The 12,826-nt window shown below is 41.4% G+C and overlaps 1 protein-coding gene across 3 annotated transcripts in view; it reads right to left on the bottom strand.

Moving 5' to 3' along the window:
* Nucleotides 1-12,826, bottom strand: part of SEMA5A (semaphorin 5A) — a 133,584-nt gene that overhangs the window by 70,874 nt on the left and 49,884 nt on the right. For all 3 annotated transcript variants that reach the window (XM_082234244.1, XM_082234245.1, XM_082234246.1), the window contains exons 2-3: nt 12,272-12,469; nt 1,409-1,508 (exon numbers count right to left, since the gene is read on the bottom strand). In XM_082234244.1, the coding sequence (XP_082090370.1) occupies nt 1,409-1,508; nt 12,272-12,401 (230 nt within the window). In that variant the 5' untranslated portion in view covers nt 12,402-12,469. The remainder of the gene's footprint in view (nt 1-1,408; nt 1,509-12,271; nt 12,470-12,826) is intronic.

A 12,826-nucleotide genomic window follows, 5' to 3' on the forward strand; every position in this document is an offset into this window, starting at 1 on the left:
GTATAAGCTGGGTAGGATTCACGGAGTATCAGGGCAGAGCAGGCGGAAAAATCAGCAAGCAGGTTCATGGCACATTCCAGGAGTTCCAAGTGAGAGCTTTTCAGCAGCCTGCTAACATTCTCTTCCTACTTCCTTCTAGAGGGGCTGGTAGGAGCATAGCTGTCAACTTTTCCCTTTTCTTGCGAGGAATCCTATTCGGAATAAGGGAATTTCCCTTTAAAAAAGGGAAACGTTGACAGCTATGGGTAGGAAGCTCAAATGAACTGGCACTGAAAGGCAGGACTGGGCTAAGGAGCAACGTTCACCAGTTTCATCAGAACTGAATTTTAACGGACGTAAGAAAGAACTTTCATCCATGCACACTGCAGGTGGTGACATGACATGTTTTATTTAAGTTGCATTGCTTCATCAAAACAAAAACAACACTTTGGGGGTTAGCTGTTTAAATTTTTTTGGCAACTAATAAAACAAACCACCAGTCATCATCTAAGCCACTTCCTTAAAGCAGTATTATTATAGCTCAGTCTGACCCCAGAAACCCAGGACAGTCAACATCTGTAGATAGAGCCAGTGTGGTCTATTGGTTAAGAGCGGTAGTCTCGTAATCTGGTGAACAGGGTTTGCTTCCCCGCTCCTCCACCTGCAGCTGCTGGGTGACCTTGGGCCAGTCACACTTCTCTGAAGTCTATCAGTCTGACTCACCTCACAGAGTGTTTGTTGTGGGGGAGGAAGGGAAAGGAGATTGTTAGCTGCTTTGAGACTCCTTAAAGGGAGTGAAAGGTGGGATATCAAATCCAAACTCTTCTTAGATAGCTGGAATCAAAAGCAGGATAATAAAAAGGGCAAGAATATTGCATGCTTAGGTCCACAACAGTTGTATCCCAAATTAAGATATTGCTGGGCAAGTTTAAGCATGTCTGACTCTTAACTGTTTGCAAGATTTGTTCGTTGGGATGATTTGAAACTAGTAAAAGTCTAGGCTCCTAGCAGAGTGTCAAGATGCACTCTACTGCTAAAAAAATCCACTCTTGACAGAAATACAAAGAGCAGTAACAGACAGTGCTTTAACCTGTTGTGAGTCAGCTTCACAATTTGCATGAAAGGGAGAAACACCCACAAATCAAATGCTAATTCAGCCACTCCCTTCCTTACTGTGACAGTCTAACCAGAACTGTATAATATGATTCTCTTGGCTGCATCACTGAGCTTCAAGTCCTGCAAACACTGCAAGGATTGCAGAATCTAGTTTTCTTAGAAAAGTGGTTACCAAGTATCACAGCTAATTTTGAAGTCCATAGCTTGTTGGCATGTTACATGGATATAAATGATGTATTTTAATCAAATATGCAATCAAACAAGAAAAATTAACCATCTGATAAGAGAGAATTTTTAAAAAGCATTGTCTCACCTTGCTCCAACAACAAGTTCTTTTTGTCTTGGATCAAATGTTATCTGAGAGAAGTCGACAGCATTTTCTGCTCTGAATACATGTAACCAAGGAGCAATCTCTATACAAACATAAATTTGATAAATACATAAAATCAGATTATTAGCATTAAAAATATTTAGCATTTACATAGATTTTTCAATGCTATCAAGGAACTCTGCCTATCTTATTTCATGAATACTTACAACAGCCTTGTAAGCTGCTGTTTCTTTAGCATAGTGCTAGCCTAAGGCAGTCCTCTGGCTGAGAGGTTTCCAGGCACAGACTCATGTGCTTCTTTCTGTCCATTTCTCCTCAGAAGAAGTGGAGGTGGTTTCAAGAGCCACACGTTTCCTGGTTTTGCATGAACCTGGTCCCCTTATGTAGCTACCTGGAAAAGCAACCTCAAGCTATGGTTGCCAACTGTGTGGTTTAGGGTGGATTTATGGTTCATGTAGGTGCACATGCATTGTGAAAATATGGTGTCATGGTTAGGGTTATCAGACATCCCCGTTTCCCGGGGACAGTTCCCAGATTTACAAATCTGTCCCCAGACAAAATCCATCCCCGGATTTCATTTAATGTCCCTGGAATTATATTTTAAGTGTTGCAGATTTATTAGTAGGGAATGAATGTTGCGTGATTGGTTCAACGGCACAAGACACATAATATGGGGACTTCTGGCAAGGCAAAATGGCGGGCACCACAGCAGCGAGCAGCTCCAGAAGCCAGCCAGAGCCGACTGCGCTACTGCTGCTGCCACCACTGCCAAGCAGGAACTGGGGACGCCGGGCGCATCAACTGGGGGAGCCACTGACACACACACCCCACAACCCAAATCGAGCTGGGAGAGAGAGAGCCCGGCCAACTGTCCAGAGGTGCTCCGGGGCCAGGAAAACCATGGAGCCGATGCAGGGAGAAGGGGGAAAGGAGAAGGAGGAGGAAGAGAGAGAAAGAGGAAGGAGAAAGAAGAGGGGACCCCTGCTCTTGCCGCGCCACCGCTGCTGCTGAGGAGGAGAGGTAGGAGAGAGCACTGGGAGGGCAAGGGCACATGACCAAGCCCAGACCCGACCCGAGAGAGCAGGCAGGGGCCCCGAGGAAGGCCATGCAACAGAGGAGAAATATTACATTTTTATAATGTTAACGAAGAAGAAGCCATTTGCGTTCATGTAAATGCAATGCAGTCCAGAGTTAACACAGATTGGTGTTCCTGCTTTCCTTCAGTTGCCCAAGGCAATATTTGCTTTTGTTGTTCTTATTATGAGTTTTGTAGAAGGACAGAGCTAGAGATTGCCTGATCATTTTGAGATCAAGGCAAGAAAGTGACAAGATACTCGGCCTACACTTTAAAAAAGCACTGGTGATCCAAGGTAAAAAAAGCAGAAATCTACAGAGACATCCCGAAACAACTACTGGACTTAAGAACTATATATAAGGATCTAGCAGGACTACTTAGAAACAACACAATCCCTTATAGGTGGGAATTCCCTCAAGGACTATCTTTTACCATCAAAGGGAAAAAGATAAAAATCAGAACAGCAGAAGACCAAACAAAATTTTTGAACGACTACGGAGAGGACCTTCGGAAGGGAGTAGCAGGTGCCGGGCCAGCACCCCCACCTGAACCAGCACCTGTTCTACCATCGGGTTTGGACGAAGAAGACACACCTCAAGAGGACTCTTAAATTGATCCAGGATGTCTCTGCAACTTCTAAGCTGGAATATAAATGGCGGGAACTCTCCGGAAAAGAGAAGGAGGCTCTTTCACATATTGAAAAAAGAAAAATTGGACATTATCTGTTTGCAGGAAACTCATGTGACTAGGCCCCATAGGAAAGTATTAATCAACAAAAGACTAGGCCAAGAATTTATTTCATCAGACAAAGTCAAGAAAAGAGGCGTTGTGATTTATGCAAAGGAGAACCTGTCACCGAAATTTCTGTTTAAAGATGAGCAAGGAAGAATTTTGGCAATTGAGATACAAACACAAGGAGAAAAGTTTTTAATAGTAGGAATTTATGCACCAAACGAAGGGAAGTCAGAATTTTATAAGAAGTTGCATGAGATATTGCTGGACTATCTGGACTATTCCAACATCTTTTTGATGGGAGATATGAATGGGGTAGTCTCTACTTATATGGACAAGTCGCAAAACCAAAATCTAACCAAAGATGGCAGGCTACCTAAGACCTTTTTTGAACTGACTGACAGTATGGATTTGATTGACATCTGGAGGACAAAGAACCCCCTAGGAAAAGAAGGAACATTCTTTTCTGAGGCTCATTTGTCATGGACAAGAATAGACCAAATTTGGACATCTAGAGGACTGGCACCTAAGACTGTTAAAGTGGAAATCTGCCCAAAAACTTGCTCCGACCATAATGCTTTGAAAGTGGAACTGAGACTTACTCCAGCTGGTTCCTTCAGATGGAAAATGAATGACGCTCTGCTAAGAGATCAAGAGATTGTGAAAAGGGCCCAAAAAACCTTAAAAGATTACTTTGAAATAAACTTGAACACTTCGGTGGAAAAGAGAATAATCTGGGACGCAAGTAAAGCAGTAATGAGAGGGTTTCTGATACAACAGAATACGATCAAGAAAAAACTCTGGAATGGAAAAAAAGATAAGATATTAGAGAAGATAAGAGATGGAGAAAAAAAACTGAGATCAAAATCTAAAGAGATTCTGAGAGAAATTAAGTTTTACCAAGCACAATATGCGAAATTAATAAATCAAGAAGTGGAATGGAAAATCAAACAAATGAAACAAAGATATTTCGAATCGGCGAATAAATGTGGAAAACTGCTAGCATGGCAGTTGAAAAGGAGACAAAAACTGAACTTTGTTACCAATCTGGAGGTGGAAGGGAAAAATATACAGAAACCGGAAGAAATAAGAAAGTGTTTCCAGAAATATTTCAAAAAACTTTATACGCAAGGGCCTCAGGAAGTGACTGAGATAGACCAATTTCTAAAAACTAATGGATTACCAAAACTATCTCAAGAAAAGAGAACAATCTTAAATTATCGCATAACACAACAGGAAATTGAGAGCGCCATTCAGAATATGCAACTTGGCAAATCTCCAGGCCCAGATGGTCTTACCTCCAAGTATTATAAGATTTTAAAAGACTATTTGACACAGCCACTATTGGAGGTTTGTAACCAGATTATGGAGGGGAAGAAGGCACCGGAAACGTGGAAAGAAGCCTTCATCACATTGATTCCTAAAGTGGAAGCTGAAAAGACTCAACTAAAGAACTACCGTCCCATCTCACTCCTAAATGTGGATTATAAAATCTTTGCAGACATTTTGGCAAGTAGGTTTAAAAGAGTGCTAAATGAAGTAATTCACAAGGACCAGGCAGGCTTTCTCCCAGGCAGACATTTGTTTGATAACACTAGGAACATTATTGATATTTTGGAACTATTGCAAACAAATATCAATACAAGAGCAGTGTTAATTTTCATTGATGCGGAGAAAGCCTTTGACAATATTTCCTGGAAGTTTATGAAGAAAAATTTGGAAGGGATGGGAGTGGGACAGGGGTTTGAAAATGGTATAGAAGCAATTTACTCAGAACAAAAAGCTAAATTGATAGTAAACAATGTGGTGACAGATGAGTTTAAAATTGAAAAGGGAACACGACAGGGGTGTCCCCTATCCCCTCTGTTATTTATTTCAGTCCTGGAGGTGCTTTTGAATATGATAAGGGAGGACCGGTTGATAAAAGGAATACATGTCGGAGAGAAACAATATAAACTGAAAGCTTTCGCAGATGACTTGGTTATGACATTACAGGAGCCAGAATCTAGTACAAAAAGAGTATTAGAACTGATTCAAGAGTTTGGTCGGGTGGCGGGATTCAAGCTGAATAAGCAAAAAACCAAGGTTTTGGTTAAAAACTTGACACCTTTAGAAACAGATGAGTTTAGGAAGGAAACAGAATTAACTGTGGTGAAAAAAGTGAAATACCTGGGGATCAATTTGTCTTCCAGAAATTTGAATTTGTTTAAGGACAACTATGAAAAATGTTGGCTAGAGGTTAAAAAGGATCTAGAAATTTGGTCAAGACTGAAACTTTCCTTGTTGGGTAGAATTGCAGCAGTAAAAATGAATGTATTGCCAAAGATGCTGTTTTTGTTCCAAACCCTTCAGATTGTGGACAGGGCTGAATGTTTTGGTAAATGGCAGAAGGATATTTCGAAGTTTGTTTGGCAGGGCAAAAAGCCCCGAATAAAATTTAAAATATTAACTGATGCAAAAGAAAGAGGGGGGTTTGCCCTGCCAGACTTAAGGTTATACTATGAAGCTGCAGCCTTCTGCTGGATGAAAGATTGGCTGTTACTGGAAAACACCGATGTCCTAGATCTGGAAGGGTTTGACAATGCTTTTGGGTGGCATGCATATTTGTGGTATGACAAGGTTAAGATTCATAAAACATTTAAAAACCATATTGTCAGAAAAGCAATATTTATGGTCTGGACAAAATACAAAGACTTATTAGAAAATAAAACCCCGAGGTGGCTATCACCAGTGGAGGCTAAGGCCTGAAAAAGACCCAATATGGAGACCGGTTGGTTGAAATATGGGGAAATGTTAGAAAAAATAGGCGATAATTGGAGATTACAGAGCTATGAAAAAGTAAAGCATAAGGTGCAGGACTGGTTTCATTATGCTCAAATTCTAGAGATTTTTAAGTTGGACAAAAAAACAGGATTCCAGGTGGAAAAATCGAAATTAGAGACAGAATTGTTAGAACCAAAGACAAAGGTGCTTTCGAGAATGTATAACTTGCTGCTTAAATGGAACACTCAGGATGAGACAGTTAAATCCGCCATGATAAAATGGGCTCAAGACATTGGGCATAACATCATGTTTGAAGACTGGGAAAGGTTATGGACCACCGGTATGAAATTCACGGCATGTAGTGCCCTGAAAGAAAACATTCTGAAAATGATATATAGGTGGTACATGACCCCAGTCAAGCTTGCTAAAATATACCATTTGTCTGATAATAAATGCTGGAAATGTAAGGAGGCGGATGGGACATTCTTTCACCTCTGGTGGACCTGCCCAAGGGTAAGGGCTTTCTGGGAAATGATTTACAATGAGTTAAAAAAGGTATTTAAGTATACCTTTCCTAAGAAACCAGAGGCCTTCCTTTTGGGCATTGTCGGCCAGAAAGTGTCAAAGAAGGATAGAACCTTTTTTATGTACGCAACAACAGCAGCAAGGATACTTATCTCAAAACATTGGAAGACACAAGATTTGCCCACACTGGAAGAGTGGCATATGCAATTGATGGACTATATGGAACTGGACGAAATGACTGGCAGAATCCGGGATTTGGGAGAAGAAACAATGGAGGAGGACTGGAAAAAATTCAAAGACTATCTACAAAAACATTATAAGTTATATGAATGCCAATAATTTGCATGATTTGGAAAATTAAGCTCCAGCAATAAGATTTTGTATATTGGAAATTAAGATATGATTAGGAAAGGACTAAAGTTTAAAATAATATTGTGTCTAGTTTAAAGTAAAAGTAAATTGATAATAAGCATTTTGAACTCAAAAGAGAACTATTTGAAAACATTAATAACGCACGAAACAAGCCATTAATTTGCTGACATTTTATTGTTAAGAAAGCAGGGTAAGGGAGACGTGGGGAAGTCCAGTAAGTTATGGAAAAATGTAATTGAAAGTTGGATTTCTTTTGTTTTTCTTTTTTTCTTCTTTCTTTTGTTGTTTGATATGTTAACTGGAAAAAAGTAATAAAAATATATTTAAAAAAAAAATTATTATGAGTTTTGTATTCCAACTGAAGTTGAAAAGTGTCCCCAGATTCACTGGGGGAAAATCTGGTAACCTTAGTCATGGTTCTCACACACCCTTTAGGCAATTCAATGAGAATGCAAGGAACTGGGTTTTCATTTTATAAATGGAAAGGCCAACCATGTAACAATCAGAGGAGAGAATAAGAACAGACAAAACCCCCTGTAATTTAGCAAGAGGACATTGTTTGTAAAATTACAGTCAGCAGGTTTGGAGGGGTGTAAACAATAAAAGCAACACTAGTAGAGATGAAACATAAATTTAGATGAAAGAGAGGGGAAGATAGCAAGAATGAAAGGATCAATGAAACCAGGGAATATTGAAGATTGCTTACAGTTAAAAGGCACCCAAACAGACAAAAAGAGAAAAGGTTAAAATATAAGAGGAGAGCAGCAGGGTCAACTGACACCAAAAAATCAATAGGATTCAGAACATAGGAAGAGCCCTGCTAGATCTGACCGGGCACATCCTGCCCATTCTTCGCTTCTCACAGTGGCCAGTCCCTGGAACGCCTCAAGAGAACAAGGAATGAGCTGACCATTACTTTTAAGAAAGGAAAGAGGAGACGACATCAATGGAAGGTAAGTGGTGGGGGTGATAAGGGAGGCAAGAGGATGAGACACATGAAGATGATGAAGAAGAAGAAGAAACAAGAGATGAGTCAAGAGTGTGGTAGACATCATTGCTACCTTCCTGCATCCAGCTACATTCCTAGGTTATTCAACTGAGTTTTTTCTGTTTTGTTTTTGTTTATTTGCTGGGCCTGCTGTTTTTTTCTGTCTTTCGTGAAACTAAAAACAAATATTTTTTAAAAAAAGAAAGAAAGGAAGGAAGGAAGGAAACTTCATGCATAAAATAGTCAGCAGACAGGGGGAGAAAATTACATGGAAGAAGGGCTGGGAAAGGAGATGAGAATTAATGTGGGGGGGCAGGAATACAAGAAAGAAGAAAGGATTAATGAAGGAGGGGGGGAAACAGTGAAAGAAAAAAATGCAGATGAGGGAAACGCAGAGATTAAAAATGAAGGAAAAGCAAATGAGAACGAGGTTTCTGCCAAAGATGCTCAAAGCTGCAAGAGATCACAATGGGTGAGGCAGTCATGAGCAGAACCTTGAATTGTGCTCTGCAGGATGCATTTATTCAGTGCATTGACAAAATAGTTAAGACACCCCCCCCCTCCGGAGATGAGCTGGTGATGCTCTGCCCCAGCTGAAGCTTCTAAGCAATCTTTGAGGCATGTGGTACTTGAAGAGCATGTGGACGCAATCTTCTCAATCTGCTGTTTCCCCCTCTAATTTTCTTGTGGCATCCATTTATATTCCACTCCTGCTTTATCTGTTATTGTTGTTATTGTGTTTTTTGGTTGTTTTTAAAATAAAGCTGGAAATTGAGTGCGGATGTTCTGTAACGCCAAGAAACTGAAGTGAAGTGGAAAGCTAATGCTTGGCACTCAGAGGATATGCCAACCCCCTTCCAATATAAAAGAATGTTCTGCAACTACAACATGAAGAGTCTAATTTATCATCTTCGTTAAGTCTATGTGCTCAATCAAAAATTCTGTTTCAAAAGGACAATGAAACAAGACACACACAACCGCCTTTCAAGCTACTCTCCCTTTCCATATGTCACCAGGGCAATTCCAGGAGGCTTGTAAAAGTTTTGCTACATTTGTTCTACCTTCTGTTGCCGGAGATGCTCATTCAATTAATCTTCATTTATGACAGACTGCAATCAGCCCATTTGTTGTGGACTTCATAAGGATCAGAGGCCTGAGAGAACCTTTCCCCCCAAAAGGCCTTCTGTTTCTGCAAACTAGGATAATGCAAGTTGATTTACAGCTCACAGAGGAGTCTAATAGGGCTTCCTCAAGGTAAGTGTGCACAAGATTGTAGCCTGTCCGGTTTAAAGGGAGATGATGGAATGATATAAAACTCTGAATGAAAACTTCAAATTATAAATTCAAGGTGACTAAATGGGAAATCATTCTTTTAGGATTCTGGCCACAGCCCCTGATCCTGTGTTGGAAGCTGCACTGGAGGTTGTTCTGGTCCTTAAGAGTAGCTTTGGGCGAAAGATATGGGAAGATGCTGTAGGGAGGAAGAGCCAAAAAGGTGCCTGCAGAAGCCGCCTTGCGGTTCTCCAGATCCTAGCCAGAACCTGCCCTTCAGAAAATATTGTTCTTGTGCTGAATTTCAGATGGCACAATCAGTGGCTCCATTGTTCTTCCACAAACCCTTTTTTAACCCTTGCCTGGCCTGTGCCCTCCACTGAATTTTACAGAGCTGATTGCAGCAACTATAATTGCCAAGTAAGTAAATGAATCTATTTCAGCAGATCGTCATTACAGTTGCAGCAAGCAAGGGAACTCAGCTGTGTTTAGCAGTTACTTGCATCAGATTGTTGTGGTTAAATTCCTTGGGGTGTATGCTAGTTACGCAAAAAAAAAAAAATACTGCAAGAAGAAATTGGGGCATTATTTATTTGTTCGCCCTGCTGACTTCCTATCGTCCCACTGAGTAATCACTGTTTACTTTTAACAGCATCTGTGCTGGTTAGTCCCCTCATTCATACATTCTAGTATGCCCCTTCTCCCGTCTGTAGCACCATTGCTAACTTTCGTAGCTGCTCAAATTGCCAATATGTTCACTGCTGGTACCCTGAAAGAACACTGGCAATTATGGCAGTCCCTGTGGAGAAAAGGAGGCTGATTAGCAGCAAAACCCACAAAGACATCTTTAAGTCTGGTCATTAAGCAGTCGTACGTCTGATCAGAATCAATCAGAAAGAAGAACAAGGAGTCTCAAGTACGAAGAATAAGGCCTCACACCTGAAAGCAGCTTACAACCACAAGTAAACACCACCTTTAAGTTTATGCAATGTTCTTTCTCTAGCTCCCTTTCATCAGGATTTAAAAGAGGTTATGGAATCATTTTCAGCTCCCTGCAAATGGTGGGAATGCAAAAAGCAAGTGGTTGTCATGAGGAGCAGTAGGTGAGTGGGCTGATGAATGCCAGCATTATTCTCCCTTGGTTTTGCCCTATTTTTGCTTCTTTGAGCCCCTACCTCATCCTACTCTCTGTCCCTTAGGATCAGATCTCTGTCTGCTTCCCCATGTTCCTCTGGCACTATCACTTAGTTGCATTTCCAGAAAGCAGTTGTGCTGTTTCTTGCTTTCATAGCCCTGCCTTAAACCTCAACATTTGGCTTCTAAGTCTGTTAAGTATGGCAGTCTGCCCCAGCATGAAGTGGGCTGGTTGCTAGGCATGCAAATAGGTGTGAAACGGGGGGGGGGGTGAGGATCAGAGTAATGGCTGCTGATGTCACAAAGTAAAAGTGCTGTTCCCATATGCAATCCCTTTTAAAAAAAAGTCCTTTGACATCTCAAATGAAAGCTTGCTAGTTTCTCACATACAAGTCTATCATCTTCCGCTTCCTCCTAAATTTCAAATGGTCTTGGGTCTTTCCTGACCACACCAGCAAAGAGGTTCAGGAAGAAAATGCAGTTAGGTTCATAACGGTGTGAAATGCTATGAGTGTGTGCCATTTTCTTGGCCTAACAGAACGTCAGTGATTTTTGGCTACTGCTAAACTTAAATAGAACTATCATAATTAAACACAATAATTTTGAAAATGTAATAGTAGTGTTTCCTTTTTATAGCATTATGGGTTAAATTCAGATGTAGTACTCCAAAATTTCCACTCTCTGTTGACTCCCCTTCTTTGTGGAGTAAAAACAGGCTGTAGCTTGGCCTATGAATATATATTTGCATAACTTTTCTTGCAATATCTTTGGGGAGAAGCAGCTTCAGGACAAATAGATAGAGCTTTCTTTCCTGATGCAGCAGAGCTCTGGTGCTTGGCTTTCAAAACCTGCTGGCATTTGGTCTTTTGCCTTTTTTGCTCACCCCATAGGTGCCCCCTTTCCACCCAACTGAGCAAGAAGGCTGCAGAACAACAGGTAAGATTCAACTTAAAGGAATGAAAAGTGATGGTTACTGAAGCAAAGAGTCCTAACTCCACATATATACTAAAGTCAAAATTGGCTATAGCTCCACAGGAGATGGAGGTCTTGGGATCATATACAGATACAGATACAGATATAGGCACACGCACACCACACCAGGAAATAATGAAATCATTCAATTCAAACCCGGAAATGGTGAGAGAGAAATGGAGAGTTCTTGTGGCTCGTGAGGAGACCCTCCCTGGAGCCCGAAGAGGACGTCCGTTTTGCCTGACCTTGTTCATCTGAACTTACCCTCTGCTGGGTTTGACCCTGCCTCACCGGAACCTGACCCATGCTTCACAAGGCTCTGCTTCTTGGGTTTGGAAAGGATGCTGGCAGTATGTGATCTAGAGTCCCTGGACTCTGTGCTTGGGACAGGTCTCCCTTTGGCTAGAACCCCATTTGCTAGCTGGGGCTACTTTCCCGGACAAAACAATAGCAGCCTTTTAACAATGCTGGCTTGAGAGATAATGACTGTTCTTGGGAAAATAGTGCGCCAAACATTTTGTGGACTCACAGCAGTTGTTGCCCCCCCCTTGGTGAGCATTTATGAACTAGCCCACTGATTCAAAGGAGTGAAAATTAAAATGCAGGTCAATTATGAGCAGAGATTTCCAACCAATCTGTTGCAATCTCAGATTTTCTTAATACAGACAGAGGTCTATAAGGAAACTAGCCAAAGAACAACAAATCAGTGCCAATTTTGCTATTCTTTGCCAGTGTGGTGTAGTGGTTAAGAGCGGTAGTCTCCTAATCTGGGGAACCGGGTTCGCGTCTCCGCTCCTCCACCTGCAGCTGCTGGGTGACCTTGGGCCAGTCACACTTCCTTGAAGTCTCTCAGCCCCACTCACCTCACAGAGTGTTTGTTGTGGGGGAGGAAGGGAAAGGAGAATGTTAGCTGCTTTGAGACTCCTGAAGGGGAGTGAAAGGCGGGATATCAAGTCCAAACTCTTCTTCTTCTCTTCTTCTTTATTTGGAAATCGCCTTCTCAATCACTTACCTTCACTTGTAACAAGAGGGTGCTCTACCCGCTGGCACTGGGAATCCTCTGTGGACACCGTTCCGAAGTACATCATCCCCAGACCTGTGACCAGTATCACCACCCAAAGGCCATCCTGCACGTTAGCCATGTTTTCCTGTGCGCCGGTCACATCTCTCTTAGCCGGGAACACTTCTTGTCTTCAGATGCGAAAAGGCCCTAGAGAATGTCACAACATAATTACAACTAAACCAACGATGGCCAATCTTCGGTGACAGTTGACTCTTCAGATGTTGGCCCAAGGACCCAAAGTGTCTTTTGCCACTTGACTCAACCTCTTCAAGGGTGATCACCTGACACCTCCAAGTGTTAAGTGGTCCCTAATTTAGGCTACTCAAAGACAGGACAACAATTTATCTTCCCCTCTTATAGGAACTAATTATTCTTATTTTAAGAGATTTGTAGTCTGCTTTTTTAGGAGGAAGTCCTCTCAAAAGTGGTTTACTACATGCGTAAAATATAAATCCAACTCATAAAATGTTCTTAAAATATACTATCAACAGTAACAGCAGAATC

Source organism: Podarcis vaucheri, assembly GCF_965113315.1.
Source record: "Podarcis vaucheri genome assembly, chromosome: 8".
Taxonomy (NCBI): domain Eukaryota; kingdom Metazoa; phylum Chordata; class Lepidosauria; order Squamata; family Lacertidae; genus Podarcis; species Podarcis vaucheri.